The 20,299-nt window shown below is 47.3% G+C and overlaps 1 protein-coding gene across 2 annotated transcripts in view; it reads left to right on the forward strand.

Moving 5' to 3' along the window:
• NR6A1 (nuclear receptor subfamily 6 group A member 1) overlaps positions 1 to 20,299 on the forward strand; it is a 110,519-nt gene that overhangs the window by 11,369 nt on the left and 78,851 nt on the right. For both annotated transcript variants that reach the window (XM_067471729.1, XM_060757618.2), the window contains exons 2-3: positions 7,394 to 7,435; positions 11,769 to 11,825. In XM_067471729.1, coding sequence (XP_067327830.1) covers positions 7,394 to 7,435; positions 11,769 to 11,825 — 99 coding nt within the window. The remainder of the gene's footprint in view (positions 1 to 7,393; positions 7,436 to 11,768; positions 11,826 to 20,299) is intronic.

Consider the following 20,299-nt stretch of genomic DNA (forward strand, 5'->3'; position numbering starts at 1 on the left):
TTCTTTGGACCTCAGCTTTTGCACAGACCCACTGCCAAGACACTAGACTTGGAGGACCATCATCCTTGGGTTATGAGGGATCGCCTAAGTAAGCAAGTAGTACTTCTTTCTCACAACAAACCTATGAAGTGGTTCAGGCTGAGAGAAGGTGACTGGCCTCAGGTGACCCTGTGCATTTCATGCCATAGACAGGTGGACTCCCAAGAGAAACAGGCAGCACGGGAACCATTTTTGTGGCAATCATTTTCATCCTGTGTTCTTTTTTTTTGAGACAGAACTTTTGTTTCAGTAGTTCTGTTGTGATCTCTGAAATGAAAAACGAACTTTCAAAAGCACTCTTTTAGAAAAACAAGATGGGAAAATGTGATCTGAGTCCTCTATGCACATTTGGGGTTGTTTTTGGAGTTCATATTTTCAATGGGCAAGAAACTCAATTTAAAAGAGCTGTAGTTGGGGAGAGGTGGGGAGGGGGCTGGTGGGCGGGCAGCAGAACTGATCCTGTTGATCAACCGATGATCCAGATAAAGCCTTTTGGGGTGAGGTGGGGGGGGGGCGAATTTGCAACTTTTAATTAAGAGCTGTTTACACAGAAGGCAGGCTTAAGGTTTCATGGAGAAGCTGAGCCGAAGCCAATTCTTTGCCTTGAGCTGAGTTAAAGTAGCCTTTTGATTATTCTCTGCTGGAAGAGCGGGAGATTGAGACAATAGTGTTGCTTTGGGAACTTTAATTGAGAATCTGTAGGTGGGACTCCTCTAAGGCATGACTTTTTCCCTTCCTCAGACACATTTCACTCAGAGATATTTCCGTATGCCTCAAGAGTTTGTGCCAGTGGTTTCCACCAACATTTTATCAATTGTTGAAGGTTTTCATGGCTGGAATCACTGGGTTGCTGTAAGTTTTCCAGGTTGCCTGGCCATGTTCCAGAAGCATTCTCTCCTGACGTTTCACCCACATCTCTGGCAGGTATCCTCCAAGATTGTGAGATCGAGGTCTGTTGGAAACCAGGCAAGTGGGTTTTATATATCTGGAATGATGTCCAGGGTGGGAGAAAGAACTCATGCCTATTGGAGGAAGCTGTGAATGTTGGAATTAATCAGCTTGATCATTAAAGCCTGGCTGATTGCTGCCTGAGGAAATCCTTTGTTGGGAGGTGTTTTCTGGCCCTGGTTGTTTCCTGTCTGGAATTCCCCTGTTTTCAGAGTGATGTTCTTTATTTATTGTCCCAATTTTAGAGTTTTTTAAAATACTGGTAGCCAGATTTTGTTCATTTTCGTGGTTTCTGCCTTTCTGTTGAAATTGTCCACATGCTTCTTGTGGGTTTCAATGGCTTCTCTGTGTAGTCTGACACAGTGGTTGTGTGGGTGGCCCAGCGTTATCAAATTATCTTTGTTCTGCCTGGTCAATAACTGGCAATACATCTCTGTGTATTTTACTCGTGTCCCTCTGAGGTGTCTCTGTGTCCTCATTGCTCCAGAATTTGTGTAGGTAAATAGTTTCAATGCTGGGTTGTTGCAGGTTTTTTCGGGCTGTAGGGCCATGTTCTAGAGGCATTCTCTCCTGACGTTTCGCCTGCATCTATGGCATGTGTTGGCATCCCAGAAAACTGACCCCAGGCTTGTGGAATTCTTCGTTTTGTACTAGAACCCCACATTCTGCTGACTCGAGCAAGTGGAAAATCATGGCTCATGAGACAGATGCACAACCTTGAAATTCAGAACCGGGTGCTTCTGAACACACACTGCTTAGCGTTTTCTGTTCAGTGACAGGGCTGAGCCCACGTCTCTTCAAACACAAATCCACCCTTAATCTTCTTTCAGCACAACCTACAATTCCTTTTGCTGCTAGTCAGATGTAGTCCGCCTGCTGCCGCTGCATATCCCCAGTGCAAAGGAATGTGGCCAGCAGTTATTGCAAACTGCCAAGCCTTATTGGGGGGGGGGGGGCAATGGGGTGCTCTGAGGTTCAAGGGACTGCGTGGAGTGACCCATGGGATGCAGGGGGAGGCTCTTTTGGGGAGGCCGCGGATGATATTGACCAAGGGAGGAAGTATTGAGAAAGCCCTCTTGACACGTACCCCTTCCCTTGTGTGTTGCAAGCCTGAACAAGCGAGGATCTTATCACTGGCCTCGTTTGCAAACACAATAAAAGCAAGTGGGACGTGACACAGAGGTATTTACTGCCCAGGGCCTGTATTGAACCAAAGCATTGGCCCAGTCAATTGGTGACTTGTTGTTCTGATCTTGGAACTGGTGGCCATTGCTTTGTAATACGGTTGGAATTTGGTTCTCAAACAGCAGGAAAGGAGCTTGATTCACAGGCAGACTATTCCATGACTGGGTTGCTGCGAGTATTCCAGGCTGTATGGCCAGGTTCCCGAATCATTCTCTCCTGACGTTTCGCCTGCATCTGTGGCAGGCATCCTCAGAGGTTGTGAGGTGTAAGGATGCCTGCCATAGATTCAGGAAAAACGTTCGGAGAGAATGCTTCTGGAACATTGCCGTGCAGCCTGGAAAACTCACAGCAACCTAGTGATTCCCTGAAAGCCTTTGTCAACACAATTCCATGGTTTTCTCAGTCTTGGGAAATGAAAAAGCACCTGAAGGATGTGGCACCCAACCTAGAAGGGTTTGGGAAGCAAGATGGACTCCTGCCCTTCTGACACTTCTCCTGGCACATAGCAAGAGGAATATTTCTCCAAACTGTTATTATGCCCAGTCTTCCTTTTGGTCTCCTTCTGGCTTCTGCTTCTTGAGCTGATTTCTAGGGAGGGCGGGGGGTTGCTGAGCCCATGGAGCGCAAAGCTCCTTAGACCTTGTGGGGAGCGAGAAAAGGAAGAGAGCTTTCAGCAGGAGGATATTACCCAGAGAGAGTGTCCAGGGTGTTGCCTATGCAGAAACGTTTGCCCCTCTGCTTTCCCCCTGTTTGGAGGGCACCTTTGTTGAGATACTCAGTGAGTAGTGCTACAATTACAGAGTCGGGGTTGGGTAATGAGTGTGAAGAGCAAACCTTCAGTAAATACTACTGAGGAAGAGCCTTGGGCTGACCTTGAATCAAATCAGAGTAAATATGTTGCTTTTGTTCACTGGAAGAGAGCTGGGTGTTCCTACTGCGTTAACCAAAACTTGGCTTGGTGGCCTTGGTGAGGGGACTAGCCCCAGAACAATAACCCAGGCTCTTAGACTGAGGCTGCCCAGAGAGAAGTGGCTCCATTGAGACCACAGCCAACTTGGGAGCAGAGTTTGCATCAAAAGAAGCTGATGCTGGGAAGAAGTCCAGGGCTTCAGCATGTGTTGATGGAGTCTCCGCTTGCAGTTCTGAAGGATCTTCTGATTGGCGATGGAGCAGGTTGGGATGCCACCAGGTTCTCTCCTCTGCGTTGGTCCCTGCCCTTGGTCAGCCCATTTGTCTCCCTCTAGGTTGCCTTGCATTTTTCATTGCCAGCATAGGAATCAGCCCCCCGCAGACTTGGATCCTGGGTCTGTTTAGCTCAGCCAGGAGGTGCTGGGAGTCAAACCTGCCACCTTCTCATCCAAAGCATGTGTTCTACCACCGAGTGACAGCCCTTGCCCTTCACCCACTCCCCAAATGTGCTGCACCTCTGAACTGGTTAATGAACTGGTCACAAACCAGCAGAGCAAGTTCTGTTGGAGGTTTAGCCTAGTGGGAAGAGGGAGGTGGAGCACGGGAGAGCATGAGGAGGCCGTCACCTTGAAAGTGCAGGCAGGGTGAGTAGGAAACCCTTCCCATGCTGGGCCCAGGACATGAGCACTCCTTGCCATTGGCACTGCTGGAGGCCTGCATCATTCCCAAGCCTGCTTTATTGGTAGCTTATCTGGAAAGGTATCAGAGAAGCTCTCTTTGGACTGTTGCTCTCTCAATTCCACTGGCCATGTTGACCGAGGAGTGTTCCTTTGTTGGATTGCATGGAACTTTTGGAAAGCGCTACTCTCAAAGCCGCTGGTGTGATAGTCTCACATGATTCTAGCCCTCCTTGTGGCATTAGGTTTGTTTCTGCCATCCATACAGTGGCTGTGGGTAGGATGCTTACGGACTCCCCACTTCTCACTTTGGACAGAAGGATGGCAGAATCCATTGGCCAGTCCAAGAAAAACAGAGCCAGTTGGTTCATTAGTTTGATCTTCTGCTTGAAGCACAGGGAGGGGTCTCTTGTTTGCAGGTTGCAAGACAGAAGTGTGCTTGTTTTCCCCGTGGTAACTGAACCCAGTTTTTATACTTGTGGGTCTCTTCTCATTAGAGCCACCACGTTCCCTCCTCTGCTGTTGGTCCCTGCCCTTTGTCAGCCCGTTTGTCTCCCTCTGGGATGAGGTGGTCGCATTGTGCCTTGTTCTCCCACAGCCTTTGTTCGTTGGGGCCAAAGATGGTTTGCTGTAGGGTTGCAAATTCTGACCGGTGTGTTGAGGGGCAGCTGGGGACAGTTGGCCTGGTGCTCAGATGACAGAGGCAATCTCCACGCAATCTCCACGCTGCTGGCCAAGCGGAACCGGGGCCACCTGTGCCGAACGGAGGGAGGGAGGGAGGAAGGGAGGGGGCTCCTTTTCGTTCTCTTTGATGGGTGGGATGTGCGCCTTACTCTTGAGTAACAGATGAAAGGCCCTGGCTTATGAGGGGAGCCTTCGGAAAGGCACAGAGCATCATGGCATCAATAAGAAGCATTACTCTACCAACCACAAAGGAGCTGGTGGGTTTCCATTTAGGCTAAACCAAATGGTCACTTGGTAAATCTGATTTATCATTTGGAGAATGGATTGCTAAGGAAATCGTAAAGCCAGGCATGAAATGCAGCCGGTTTGTGTTGAAAACAGGAAACCAAACAAAAAAAATAGCTCCTGCAGTGTTGTCTGAGACCTTTTTGAGGCTGTGGAATAATGGGCGCAGCGCAGGGCTGGGCAACTGGCTTTGGCAGGAAAAGACACATGGAAGGGCCAGAGCGGAAGAAAAGGTCTTTCGCTGCTTCGGGGAGCTCAGCCGGTGATTCTGGAGAGGGGATTCTGGGGATGGGAGTCTCCCAAATACCCTTTGGGGAAAACATGCCTCACAAGCCAGGGAGCTGCCACTCCGTTGTCAGTTGTGTAACTCCAAATGTGCAAAGTGAATATTTGCACAAGAGTCATGGGGCCATACAGTGGCCACACCGCCCCCTCTGCCTGGTCTTGGCCAGCGAGCAAAGGGGCAGCGCACGCTTATTGCAAGTCTTACAAAACCATTGTCTTTCAGGATGAGCACATCGCTCGGCCTTGGAGTGAGTGGTGGGACGTGTTGGGGAGGGGGGAGAGGGAGAAGAGATTACTTTGGAAGGAATCCTCTTGCTTCTCACCGCCTTGGGCTGTGGGCGCTCTGCTCCTTCCAGAATCCCTTCCAGCTTTTCAGGTTCAGCATCCCTCTGGGTCCCCACTCCTCCAAAACAAGCCTTGCCTTTCATGTCCCCAGCATGATGGGAACTTAGTGATCATGCGGGCGCCTGCCTTCACCTTCCCTCCATCTTTCCAGCCATCTGGCCTGACCCTCCGGGTTCCTTTTCAGTGATGTCCTGGCTCTTCCTCATAAAACGCAAAGATCTGACCGATAGCTCTAATCAGCGTGCGTGCCCCCCCCCCCCCCCCACTGCCTACGTGCGGAGCAATTGGCGACTGAGAGCCCTGGCCAGGCTCTCTGGGAAAAGCCATTTACTTCGTGTTTCAAATATTTCTACCAATCTCTGAAGCCTGGCTCTTTTTTAAAAAAAAGGCATCATCTACCAGAATGTCAGAAACTGCAGCAATAAAAGTCAGCTCGGCCTCAGTAACTCTCCAAAGGTGTTTGAAAGCACCAGTTGCAGCAGCGGCACTAGTAATGACAGATGATGGTTTGTTCTGATGCCGAGATAAGAGGCAATACCACCCGCCTCTCCTCTGAGATCCTCTTCCAGAAAAGCCCAGAGACTGAAAACCCAGCTTTAGGAGTTGAGCTGTTCTGGCGCTTTGGTCATGTCGGTGGATTGTGCGTACGTTGTGCAGCAAGGTTCGATGCTGTATTGCTCAGAGTTTGCAACAAGGAGGCATGGAAACACAAAGGGCCGGTGTCATGTGAGCCCAGGTGAGGAAAAATAACTTCTATCTCTCCACCTTTTTTCCCTTTGAAGACAATTCCAGCTCTCCAGATGTTCTTGGGTTGTCTCTGCTGCGATTCCTTGGCTCCACGGCTGCTGTCCAGGGCTGTTGAGAGTTGCAATAGGCATTGCCTGTTCCTACCCTAAGAGAACTAGATTGAGTGAGGTGGGACCCCTTCCAAATGCTGCTGCTAACCTTTTACTATTTCCCCATACTACTTTGCTCATCAAGTTTGTGTAATTGCTTGAAAAAGAAGGGAAATGTCTTTGCTTTGTGTGCCTGCTTAACTATTTTTCTGCCCAGAAACCTCAGCGTGGTGGGGATTTCAGGATGCGGCATCTCAGTTGTTGATCTGTGGCCTTTCTCAGACTCAGGTCTTGCTCAGCGGCGATAATGCTAGGGAAGCATTAACTGAGGATTGACCCCTTGGGAACGGCCTCCTCTCCACATTTTGGCTTTTCAGTATGAATCCAAATGGCTTTTGTTGCTAGTGGTGAACAACATTGTTCAGCTCTTTACTTAAGATATGTGGATGCTCTTCTTGTGACACAATGAGTCACAACTAAGATCCCCATCCCGTGGCATCATTTCAGACCTCACAACCTCTGAGGATGCTTGCCATAGATGCAGGTGAAATGTCAGGAGAGAATGCTTCTAGAACATGGCCATATAGCCTGAAAAGCCTACAACAACCCAATCATTTCTTCTGTTTGCTGTTCTTGTTGGGCGTGTAGTCTTTGATCTCCCACCACGCTAAGAAGGCTGTCTCTTTTGGTCGGAGTGATGGGTCACTCCCCTCAGGACCACTGTGCCCATTTGGTTTGGTTTGGTTTTGGAGGAAGAGGAAGGTGTCTTCACTGTCTCTGGTTGGGATCCTCAGGTTGTGCCAGTCAACTTTTGTACAATGTTATTTCTAGCACCCACTTTTTGCTTGACATTCAAGCAGTGCTTCTTGCAAGTCAGAGCATTGTCCAGAGTGACTCCTCCCAGGTCTTTGGGTGTGCTGCAATGCTCCAGCGGGATTCCTTCCCAGGTCATCTTCAGAGGTTGAAATGCTTGTGTGTCCTTGAGAAGAAAAGCACGCGTCTGCGTTTTAGATAGATGAGGAATCAGTTGGTCTTCCCTGTAGCAGGCAGTAAGAGCACCTAAAGCTTCAGAGAGCTTCTGTTCCACCATTTCCAAGCTCCCTGCTTGAGCAGTGATGGCACGATCGTCAGCATAGAGGGACAGAGAATTTCATCTCTGTGATGAAAAAATAGTGAATATGCCTCTTTTTTGTTTTTCAGGTTTTTGCCGAGAATCTTCATCCGAAAACGAGCCACCTTCTGGTAAGTGTCAAAAATGCTTCGCTCTCAACCCCCCCCCCCCCCCCTCAGTCTCAGTCTCAGTTTTCTCCATTACAAGGAAGACTCTGTAGTTTGTGAAGGTGGGATGTCACCCCATCTCCAACTTTCCTCATTCCCTCATTGGCCAAGCTGGTTGCTGAGCATGATGAGAGCCATCTTACTCAAACACGCCCAGTGGGTGCCAGCACGAGGTGGACTGGCTTGTTCCCTTTCCTGCAAAAGCGTTCCGTGTGCCATCTTATTTTTTTCCTCCTTCACATGCTATATCTCTTACTAGCAAGAATTTAAGAGTGGGTTAGATCCAGATATAATAATAATAATATATTTATATCTATCTATGTACCCAATAAAAGTGAAAATGTGTATGAGTGTGTGTGGCTGGGGTGCCCACTCCCACAGACAGGCTCTTGCTTCCATAAACAGCTTTAACCCACAGTGCTGAGTATCCACCAAAAGCCCTCCCTCCAATGAAAGGTTATAGCAAACACAATGGACGTGTAGCCCAAGTCCTGCCAATGTCCTCCCCAAACACCGCATTGCCCACCATCCAAGGAATGCTTTCTTTCGGGGACAGTTTCATCCTAGATTTCACGTTTCCTCTACCACAGACATCCCAGTGTTTCTGATTCTAGATTGTATGTGTTTCCTCCACCACAGACACCCCAGTGTTTCTTATTCTCTCCATTGGTGTGGAATTTGCATGATCCCACCCACGGTCTCTCCCTTAACCCTTTCCTACTCTTTTCAACTCTGTCTGCACAACAAACAGAGCAGAAATAATCAGCAACTAAACATACTGGAGGAGTTTCCAGGATTGACTCCACATGATGGAGGGATTTGGCGGGACTGACCCACCGTGGTGGGAGTTGCAATTCATCCTGCAGCTGGAGAGCACACTGTGCATCTTGAGCAAACTTGCCCAACATGATAAACATTAAGTATTGATGGAGTTTCGGGGAGTTATCCTGGCATGATGTGAGTTGTAGTTGACCCACAACCTTGTGCATTTCATACATTTAAACAATTGCTTCTTCTAATAACCTGGGTAACACTAGGTATCCAAGCTAGTGATAATAATAATTATAGTATTAAAAGTGCATAAGCATGAACTGCCTCTGACCCAGTAGCCACGAGAAAGGTAAACGCAGGTTAGCAATAGAGAAAAAACCATTCCCACGGTCATTGTCTTCCTTTTTCGCTGCCTCAAACTGCAAATGCAGACTGTATTCAGCAAGGTTACTAATATAATCCGACCCTTTCGCACTAGCGGACAGAAGTGAGCTTTTGGGCATGGTACTAACAGGAACTCCAAAATCCATCTGTCTGATGGAAGAGGCCCCGCTTATAACACTCGGCTGCCAAAAGAGATACAAGCAAGACCAGATATTGCTTTTAAAAAGCCACAAAACTGTCTGTAGCAGGCTTGGCAAACTTGGGCCCTCCCTCCAGGTGTTTTGGACTTCAACTCCCACAATTCCTAACAATGAGGAATTGTGGGAGTTGAAGTCCAAAACACCTGGATGGCAGGAGTTTGCCCATGCCTGCTCTATAGAATTGAAACCATGCTGATCATTAATGTAAACACAAATATAATACGGCTCTGATACAGAAACACCAAAGACCTCCTGGAATACGAAGGTCCTCACAGACAAGGAAAGCATGACAGGGAGAGAGCCAATCCCACAGCAAAGGCCCTGTTTCACATTCCCACCATATGGTACGCTGGTTCAAGTGGCAGGAATAATAGAAGCGCCTCTGAAGAAAGCCCCCCCCCATGGCACAGCGGGTTAAACCGCTGAGCTGCTGAACTTGCTGACCGAAAGGTGGGCGGTTCAAATCCAGGGAGCGGGGTGAGTTCCCGCTGTTAGGCCCAGCTTCTGGCAGCCTAGCAGTTTGAAAACATGCACATGTGAGTAGATCAATAGGAAAGTAATGATACTCCATGCAGTCCTGCCAGTGGCAACATCACCTTGAAGGTGTCTATGGACAACGCCGGCTCTTCGGCTTAGAAATGGAGATGAGCACCTGAGTCCCAGAGTCGGACTCAGGTGGAAATGTTTACCTTTACCTCCACTGAAGAACGTGGAGCTGGGGCAGACTCCTATGGGAAGCCGTGGCTGCCAGGTGGGGTGGGCTGCATCGCCTTGCGTCCCGTGGTAAGGTACGTGTGGAATGGCCTATCTTGGCCGCGGAAGGCGTGGTTTGGCCTTTGTGGGGAGGGCGGAAGGGTCGCCCCCAGAGAGCGGAAAGCCTTCAAAGTCAACGGCCTCCGCCCCAGGTTCAGGCTAAGTTCATTTCTGTGGGGAAGGCCCTCTTCTTCTCCTGCGCCCCCCCCCCCCCCGTGCCCCCCTTCCAGGAGCATGAGCCCGGCCGGACAAGGGCAGCCAAGGGGTCAGGGGAAGTTCAGTCGGGGCAACCTTTCCCTCCCCCACAGTTCCCCAATAGCCCGGACCCTCCCTCCAGCGCTGGACGGGACTTCTCTCCTCCACCCGTGTTTACTACACAGTTGTAAAACCCGAAAGAGCCAAGGGGCCAGGCGTGACCCAAGGGGAGTGGGAGCCGGAGCCCCCGAGAAGAATGGCCGGCATTGTTCCTTAAAACAGGAGAAATAATTGATTTATGTTATGGTGCCCAATTAGGCTGTAAAGCCGGACACTTTTTAAAGCCACCCCGTGGCTTTGCTGCGGCCGAACGGAGGCACCCCAATAAAGGTCATCAGCTCCGCGGAGCTAAATTATTAATTCCTTTCAGGCCACGTAGGCCTTGTAAACAGTACAGAATGCGAGGCAACAATGGCCGCTGTTCACTTATTGGCCAGAGGAGAGGGCAAAGGGCACGAAGCCGGACTTGCAACAGCTGGGCTTCAGAGCCAAGCAGACTTTTGTTCTTTCGGCCTCTCGCTTTTTAAACTGCAGGATAGTTTCCCCAAATTCTTGCCCAATCTCGGCCTTTCTCTCGCTTAGCCCGCCTTCGTCTTGGAGCCCGGAGAGAGAGCTCGCATTTAGGAGAGCGTGTGTTCAGAAGACCCCTGGAAAGCGGGGTCTTCTGCACCCAGCCATGTTCGGTTTGGTGCTGTGGGCTGGTTCCTCTCATTTTGGGAGGAGGTTGAGGGGGAAGAATGAGGCTCATAGAATCCTAGAAGAGTTGGAAGAGACCTCCTGGGCCATCATCCATTCCAACCCCATTCTGCCAAGAAGCAGGAATATTGCATTCAAAGCACCCCTGACAGATGGCCATCCAGCCTCTGTTCAAAAGCTTCCAAAGAAGGAGCCTCCACCACACTCCCTCCGGGGCAGAGAGTTCCACTGCTGAACGGCTCTCCCAGTCAGGAAGTTCTTCCTCATGTTCAGGTGGAATCTCCTTCCTTGTAGTTTGAAGCTCTCCTGTTTCTTGAAGGTGGTTCTGCCACTCACTGCTGAGAGGGGGAAAGGTAAACATGTTTATAAAAAGGCATTTGTTTAAGAACCGAGCATCCATTCCCAGAGCTAATTGGGCTCCTCTTCAGATTTTGGATATGCTTCTGTTTTCCAAATTCTGGTTTAATGAATTAATAAATAATATTGATGTTGTTGAAGGCTTTCATAACCGGAATCATTGGGTTGCTGTGAGTTTTTTGGCCTGTATGTCCATGTTCCAGAAGCAATCTCCCCTAATGTTTCACCCACATCTATGGCAGGCTTCTTCAGAGGTTGTGAGGCTAAACAGGGATCAAGAAAGCTGGTTGTCCTCCTTACTTGCCCCATCAGCTTGTCCACATCAACAGTACTCACCAATTGAAACTGATCCAGTGTAATCCCACTCAAAGAGTCGCTGGACACCTCGTTGTTGTCTTCTGCTACAGTGATAATGTCTAAGTCATCTCTTTTATAGTTTATAGTTCACCTACAATCAAAGAGCATTCTGAACCCCACCAATGATAGAATTGGGCCAAACTTCCCACACACAATCCGCACGACCAACACAAAATATTGTTTTTTCTGACAGTCTTTGGCGCGACCCCTCTTTCAACCCCTCGTGGCCCACCCTGGGGTCACGACCCCCAGATTGAGAACAGCTGCTCTATAAGGATATGTTTAGGACACAGTGAAAGGTTATCAAATCCAGTTTGTTTTGTGATTCAGGTGAGTGAGAAACAAAACTGGGTCTCCCAGCGCCTTTACATAATTACTTTGTAAACTAAGGTTCCTTGCTTGATGTGATGTGCAGATGTGGGTATAAGTAAGCAAGGGAGGTGAGTGGCTTTCCCAACATGGCTGGGGACTCAATGATATGTTCTTGCGGCACGTCTCAGGCTCTGCCTCCCTTCTCTTCCCAGCTACAGATGTCGAACAGATGAACTCCCCTTCTTCCGTGCTCCCCTTGAACACAGGCAGTAAGTACCACTTTTTCTTCTCACCTGGGATGAAAACGGCAAGGTTTGTGCTTTGTTTGCTCCTTGGAAGTTAGGCCCAGCTCCTTCAGGAGGGCTGCCTGGAAAGAAAAGGGAAATCCCCGTCTCCCTGAGGTTTGGCTGCCTCCCTCCCCTTAATGAGTTCCGGAAATGCTGCCTTGAATGTAGCAGAAATTGCTCCTGTCCCCATCTAGTGGTGACTGACCGGTTTAGGCAGCGTGTGGAGGGCGGCCGTCCACTAGATGGCAGCCAGCCACGCAGATCGGGCGCCCAGCACACACAGAGCGCATTAAGGGATTGCTCTGATGCTTGCAGCTTTGCCTGTCTGCCTGCCTGGGCAGCCTTGGGGATTTCCCTCAGCCCCTGGGGTGGTTAATGACAAGATGTGTGCGCAATTAGCTTTGAAATGAGGCCCGGGCTTTTGCATCCGCTCCTCATCCCTCACCAAAACAGAATAGTTACACCCAGCACGCTCTGTAAGGGTTAGAATGCAACTCCAATCATCCCCAGGCAGAGAACAATGAAGGGCATTATTATCCTCTAAGGTTGCTCTCCATGCAAACACAGTTAAAACACGAATCCTAGAGTTGGAAGAGGCCTCGTGGGCCACCATCCAGTCCAACCCCACTCTGCCGAGAAGCAGGAAAATTGCCTTCAAAGCACCCCTGACAGATGGCCATCTAGCCCTGGTTTAAAAGCCTCCAAAGAAGAAGCTTCTCCCAGACTCCAAAGCAGAGAGTTCCACTGCTGAACTGCTTTCCCTCACCGTTAGGAAGTTCTTCCTCGTGTTCAGGTGGAATCTCCTTCCTTTCCTGTAGTTTGAAGCCATGGCTCCATTGCGTCCAAGTCTCCAGGGCAACAGAAAGGAAGCCTGCTCTCTCCTCTCTCTCTGACTTCCCCTCACACCTGGTCCATGGCCCTTCTCATGTCTCCTCTCAGCCTTCTCTTCTATTTATTTATTTATTTGCATTATTTCTACCCCGCCCACATAAGCCCGAAGGCGACTCAGAGCGGCATACACAGTCGGCGCAATTTGATGCCATAAAAATACATACATTGATAAACAAAAAGAACCATTATAGTGCATTTAAACAAAAAGACAGTGCATAATAACAATTTTAAAAACAGAGAACTATGTCCTCTCGTTCAAGTCCTTATCTGTTCCATCGTCTTGGGCCGTTCCTGGGCCAATTTCCTATTCAAGTTTGTCTATTTATTCGGAGGTTCCAAATGCTTGCTCGAAGAGCCAAGTTTTTACTCTTTTCCAAAAGGTCAGGAGGGAGGGGGCTAATCTAATATCCCTACGCAAGGAGTTCCACAGCCGAGGGGCCACCACAGAGAAGGCCCTGTCTCTCGTCCCTGCAGGCAGGATCGAGAGCAGGGCCTCCTCGGACAATCTCAAGTTCCTGGAGGGTTCGTGGGAAGAGATGTGTTCGGATAGATAAGCTGTGCCGGAACCGTTTAGGGCAGTGGTTCTCAACCTGGGGTCCCCAGATATTTTTGGCCTTCAACTCCCAGAAATCCTTACAGCTGCTAAACTGGCAGGGATTTCTGGGAGTTGTAGGCTAAAAACATCTGGGGACCCCAGGTTGAGAACCACTGGTTTAGGCTTTATAGGCTAAAGCTAGCACTTTGAATTGAACCCGGTAGCAAATGGGCAGCCAGTGGAGCTGGTGCAGCAGAGGAGTTGTGTGCTCCCTGAGCGCCACTCCTGTGAGCAACCTGGCTGCCACATGCTGGACCATTTGGAGCTTCTGGCAACCCCACGTAGAGCGCGTTGCAGTAGTCTATACGGGATGTAACCAGAGCGTGGACTACCATGGCCATGTCAGACTTCCCAAGGTATGGGCGCAGCTGGCCCAGCTCTTTCAGCTGCTCCTCATAGGGCTTGTTCTCCAGACCCATGGTCCTTTGAGTGGCCCTCTTCCTCTGGACACATTGTAGTTTAGAGTCAACATCTCCCTTCAATTGCGGTGCCCAGAATTGGTCACAGTGGGATTTGTGGTAAAATGGTCTGACCAGGGCAGAAAAGAGCGTGGGTAGCATGACTTCCCTGGATCTAGGGCAGGGGTCCTCAAACTTTGTAAACAGAGGGCCAGGTCACAGTCCCTCACACTGTTGGAGGGCCAGATTATAATGTGAAAATAACATGAATGAATCCCTATGCACACTGCACATATTTAATTTGTAGTGCAAAAAAACCCCACTTAGAACAACACAATAATTAAAATGAAGAACAATTTAAACAAATATAAACTTATTAGTATTTCAATGGGAAGTGTGAGCCTGCTTTTGTCTGATGAGATAGGGTTGTTGTTGTTGTTGTTGTTGTTGTTGTGTGCTTTCAAGTCCTTTCAGACTTCGGTTGACCCTGAGTGAGGGCCGGGTAAATGACCTTAAAGGGCCTTCGTTTGGGGAGCCTTGATCTAGACACTATTTATTTATTTATTTCTGTTGCTTCTACCCCGCCCTTCTCCTCACCCCGGAGGGGACTCAGGGCGGCTTACAAAAGCAAGGCACAATTCGATGCCCGCATCACATAACAGCAATAAGACAAAATAACATCAATTAACAGAAAACAGCAATTCTAGCAATAACATCACTTAACAGAACAACAATTCTTGCAAGGCGAAAACAACCATAAAACCAGTAAAAGCAATAAAACCAATACAAACCATTTCTCCTCATTGACGGTCAGCGTTTCGCAATCTCATAGTTCAAATTCCAATTCCACACTTGTCAGTCCTGTCAGTCCTATCCATCTGGTTGTCCGTATCTAGTTGTCAGATTGCCCAAAGGCCTGGTCCCACAATCTCGTCTTTACTTTCCTCCTGAAGGAGAGGAGGGATGTTGATGCCCTAATTTCCCCCAGGAGTGAGTTCCACAGGTGAGGGGCCACCACTGAGAAGGCCCTGCTCCTCGTCCCCACCAACCTCACTTGTGATAGCGGTGGTGTTCCTATGAAGTGCATAGGAACACATATAGTATGGAATATTGTTTGGGAGTGATCGGGGGTGGGGCGGCACCGAAGGTATTGGTATTGAAGGCTTGGTATTGAGCTTGCACTGAATGCTCTGCCCTCCCAACGGGACATGAGTCTCTCAGATGTGGCACACCTTGGAGAAGAAGCATCTCTTCTACAAACCCTTGACCGTATGCTCCATCCTCCACATCTTTGTAGTTATCTGGTCTGCAGTTTGCATTCATTGGTCAGAGAGCTGACTTGAACCTGAAACCCACCGACAGCAATGAATGTTGATTGCAGCCGTTATCTGAGCGGAAGCCCCTCTTGCCTTCCTTCTCTCGTTGGCACTTCAGTCCTGTTGCAGTTGTAATGCAGTTCCGTATTTATAACAGTCATATTTCACGAAAAGTGGGGCCTGGGGACAGATCTCGGTGTGTCGGAGAAGCAGCAGCAGACGTGCCGCCATAGTGAAATATTCCTCAGTTACAGTCAAAAACGTGCAGCGTTCCACCCTGCTATGTAGGCTGCAAGGAATATTTATTTATGTATTTATTTATTTACGTCGTTTCTATGCCACCCTTCTCACCCCGAAGGGGACTCAGAGCGGCTTACAAGGTATATATTATATACAATATATTATATGATTAGCATAGTACAATATCAACATCAAACATTGCTATATTGCACCATACCACTATATTGTTAGTAATATTACTAACTGTATATACTCAAGTATAAGCCGACCCGAATATAAGCCAAGGCACCTAATTTTACCACAAAAAACTGGAAAAACTTATTGACTTGAGTATAAGCCAAGGGTGGGAAATGCAGCAGTTGCTGGTAAATTTCAAAATAAAAATAGATAACAATAAAACTACATTAATTGAGGCATCAGTAGGTTAAATGTTTTTGAATATTTACATAAAACTGTAATTTAAGATAAGCTCTGATTAAATCATTATTCTAATCTTCAGTGTAAATGTGCTTATGTATCCCTCCAATAATAATAAAGAGAGTAAAATAATAATAATAATAATGAAATCCAGCATATATACCTCACTTGCTGTGTCATTTGCTGTGTCATACAGGATAATAATAATAATAATAATAATAATAATAATAATGAAATCCAGCATATATACCTCATTTACTGTGTCATTTGCTGTGTCATACAGGATGATGATAATAATAATAATAATAATAATAATAATGAAATCCAGCATATATACCTCACTTGCTGTGTCATTTGCTGTGTCATACAGGATAATAATAATAATAATAATAATAATGAAATCCAGCATATATACCTCATTTACTGTGTCATTTGCTGTGTCATACAGGATAATAATAATAATAATAATAATAATAATAGAGTAAAATAATGGAAATGTAGTAACAGTAATAGAGTAAAATTATAAATGCAGTAACAATAAAAATAAAGTAAAATAATAAATGTAATGTTAATAAAAATAAATAATAATACTAATAATAAATAGAGTTAAATAATAAATGCAATAAAATAATAATACTGTAGAGTAAAATAATGTAAATACAATAATAATAATTAATATATAAAAATAATTCATGGAATAAAATGATACTAATAACAAAGTAAAGTAATAAATAACCTTGACTCGAGTATAAGCCGAGGGGAACTTTTTCTGCCTAAAACGGGGGCTGAAAAACTAGGCTTATACTTGAGTATATACAGTAATTATAATATCATATTATTATTATTATATTGCATCACATTATAATATTATAAATATTATATATATATACAATATATTATTATATTATTAATACTCAGAGGTGGTTTTGTCAGTGTCTTCCTCTGAAATAGAGCCCGTGGTATCTGGTATTTCTACTAACTAGAGCAGGACAACTTGGGCCCTCCCTGCGTGTGTTTTGGACTCCCATCACGTGGTTATGCAGATGACCCCTTGGTTGACTGGAGTGTCCAGTTCCAAGAGGACAAAGGCATGGTCCAACTTGGGCCCTCCCTCCAGGTGTTTTGGACTCCAACTCCCACAATGTGGTTATGCAGATGACCCCTTGATTGACTGGAGTGCCCAGTTCCAAGAGGACAAAGGCCTGGGCCAACTTGGGCCCTCTCTACGTGTGTTTTGGACTCCAACTCCCACAATGTGGTTATGCAGATGACCCCTTGGTTGACTGGAGTGTCCAGTTCCAGGAGGACAAAGGCCTGGGCCAACTTTGACCCTTGTTCCAGGTGTTTTGGACTTGAACTCCCACAATTCCTAACAGCCTCAGGCCCCTTCCTTTTCACCCTCAGCCGCTTAAGCGGCTGAGGGTGAAAAGGAAAGGGCCTGAGGCTGTTAGGAATTGTGGGAGTTCAAGTCCAAAACACCAGGAACGAGGGCCAAAGTTGGACCACACCTGAACTGGAGTGATGCTGCTTGGCTTCCACGACCAGGTAGCGCATGACCCCCTTTATGCTATGTAAGACCCCAAAGATATGTGATTCTTTACTACGTTTCTTCATGAAGGAAGCATCCAGTAATTTAAGGATTTTCCTTCCGACTTGAAAAGAAATCTTTGCAGCCTGGAAGTAATTTTGCATAAAATTGACACATGGTGTGTTTTGTGCAGAAGGCAGCATTCCCACGGCTTTTCCAAGGGTCCTACCATTCCTGATGCTGTGGGCAAAAGATGTCCAATGTATCGTCGCAGGCTTTCATGGCCGGAATCACTGGGTTGTTGTACGTTTTTTCGGGCTCTATGGCCATGTTCTAGAGGCATTCTCTCCTGACGTTTCGCCTGCATCTATGGCAAGTATCCTCAGACCACTACTTCTGAGGATGCTTGGCATAGATGCAGGCGAAACATCAGGAGAGAATGCCTCTAGAACATTGGTTCTCAACCTGGGGTCCCCAGATGTTTTTGGCCTACAACTCCCAGAAATCCCAGCCAGTTTACCAGCTGTTAGGATTTCTGGGAGTTGAAGGCCAAAAACATCTGGGGACCCCAGGTTGAGAGCCACTGCTCTAGAACATGGCCATAGAGACCGAATAAACCTACAACAACCCAAAAAAGATGTCAGTTTCCCTTTAAAATAAGGAAGATGCGCTTCATTCACCTGTGTCAAAGCAGGAAAATACCTGTCCTAGGAGCAAAGTTCTGTTTTCAGACTTCGGCTACCAAGTTTGCCGACGTACCTGGGCTTGCGTGTGCCTATTCTGGTGGATTCAGGAGTGTGAATCTGCATGCATATACTAATGTGGGGTAAAAGAAAGCTGCCCATCCCTAATGTAAACACTACACAGACATTGCTATGTTTGGTACGAAATATGTGAGGACACTCACTCATGCCAACGTTTCATATTTGCAATTCTTGGATTTGCAGATAGTCGAGTGAGCCGGGATGGGTTGAGAATGTGTTCGAAGATATCAATATAACAGAAATACACTGTGTTTGGTTGTTGGGTGGGAGCCAGAGTGCTAAGCTACCACACAGGCATCATAACGCACTTAATCAACCTTTCCATTTGTCCCACGTGTCAGTGATAAACCTCAAGGTACAGTCAACGGTCGATGGTTTACTCTCGATTCCAAACTCACCGACAGCGTTGAATGTTCACTGAAGCTATCCTGTGGCCATTTCCCTGGCTACGTCTCTTTGTGCGGCATGTTATTCAGGTCCCTCTCAGCCAGTTAAGTTGCACCTTAACTCTTGTGAAATACACACACAACCGAAGCATTATTGGTTTTACAAGTTCATTCTGGACAGTTGCCTGCAAGATGCTTCCTTTCTTTCTACTCTTGTACGAAGTCAAAGTATTGCTCTCTCGATAGTAGACCATTGTAGTATCTTTTCAGGAAAGGTATTGTGTTGTCGAAGGCTTTCATGGCCAGAATCACTGGGTTGCTGTGAGTTTTTCGGGCTATCTGGCCATGTTCCGGAAGCATTCTCTTCTGAAGTTTTACCCACAACTGTGACAGGCATCCTCGGAGGTTGAGGGGTCTGTTAGAAACTAGGCAAGTGGGGTGTATATATACCCGTGGAATAATGTCCAGGGTGGGAGAAAGAACTCTTGTCTGTTTGAGGCAAGTGTGAATGACAGTAAATAAAGAACACCCAGAAAATGGGAATTCCAGACAAGAAACAACCAGGGCCAGCTAACACCTCCCAACAAAGGATTTTCCCCAGGCTTTGAAGCTGCAAGGCCATTCAGGGCTAATCAAGGTGGCCAATTGCACTTGCCTCAAGAAGACAAGAGTTCTCTCTCCCACCCTGGACAGCATTTCATAGGTATATAAACCTCCTTTGCCTCATTTCTATCAAACCTCACAACCTAATTTGTTGGAAACTAGGCAAGTGAGGTTTATATATCCATGGAATGATGTCCAGGGTGGGAGAAAAGCTTCACGGCTGTTTGAGGCAAGTGTGAATGCTGCAGTTGATCACCTTGATTAGTATTGAATAGCCTTGCAGCTTCAAGGCTTGGCTGAACCTCCCAACAAAGGATTCCCCCAGGCAGGAAACAGCCAAGCCTTGAAGCTGCAAGCCTATTCCATGCTAATCACTTCAGTCCCCTGGATTACAATGCAATCCCATTAAAAGAAAACCAAAGAGTGCTCCTCCATTTCAGAAGGGAAGGGGACATAAAGTGGGGCCCGGCTGGAAAAGTTCTACCTTTGTGCCCTCACAGATTCTTCCATTGCTGACGTCCTGCCCCTCTTCTTTTTCTGGTTTTCTCCCCTCCTGTGGGATACAAAAGGGAAAACAACTTACTTGAAGGTAGGAGGGATGTGGTCGCTTGTTCCCAGAAGCAAACTTAGGTGAAGATCAGCTTGTTGTTTGGAACGCAAGTGTGGCACGACAAATGAGGAGTTTTTGGCAGAGATTCCCAGAGTGGAAAGCTGCCAATGGTTGCCACCTAAAGTTGGGCAGAACATCCCTCCTGTTCCAGAGAAGCAACTGCTCCAGCCTTCAGAAATCCCTCTTGTATGTCCGTGGCAGACCCGTCTTTCGGGAACTTCCCAGGAGAATGAGAAAGGCAGCCCTCTTGTGCCATAAATACACATCGTGCAGAGCCCAGTTAAGTTCCCTCACTGGACAACCAGTCGCCCGTTTGGGTCTTCTTTCCCCTTCTCTTGAATGACCATTGAGACCTTGGAGTTCGTTCCTCTGTGTTGTCCAAACACCTCAAGAGTCATGGCACCAAACATTCCTGTTTCTGCCTGACCTCTTTCGCATCAACAGCTTTGCAGTCCAGCGTCTTTGCTTTCTCCTGTAAACATAAACAAAGAAAAGCGCCAGTTGCAGCATAACCTCTTAAATTTTACAATCTTGTTCTGCTGTTACAAAATCATAGAATCATGTAACCCTAGGGTTGGAAGAGACCTGGTGGGCCATCCAGTCCAACCTCCTGCCAAGAAGCAGGTCAGTCGCGTTCAAAGCACCCCCAACAGATGGCCATCCAGCCTCTGTTTAAAAGCCTCCATAGAAGAAGCATCCACCACACTT

Source organism: Anolis sagrei, chromosome 11, assembly GCF_037176765.1.
Source record: "Anolis sagrei isolate rAnoSag1 chromosome 11, rAnoSag1.mat, whole genome shotgun sequence".
NCBI classification, from domain to species: Eukaryota; Metazoa; Chordata; class Lepidosauria; order Squamata; family Dactyloidae; genus Anolis; species Anolis sagrei.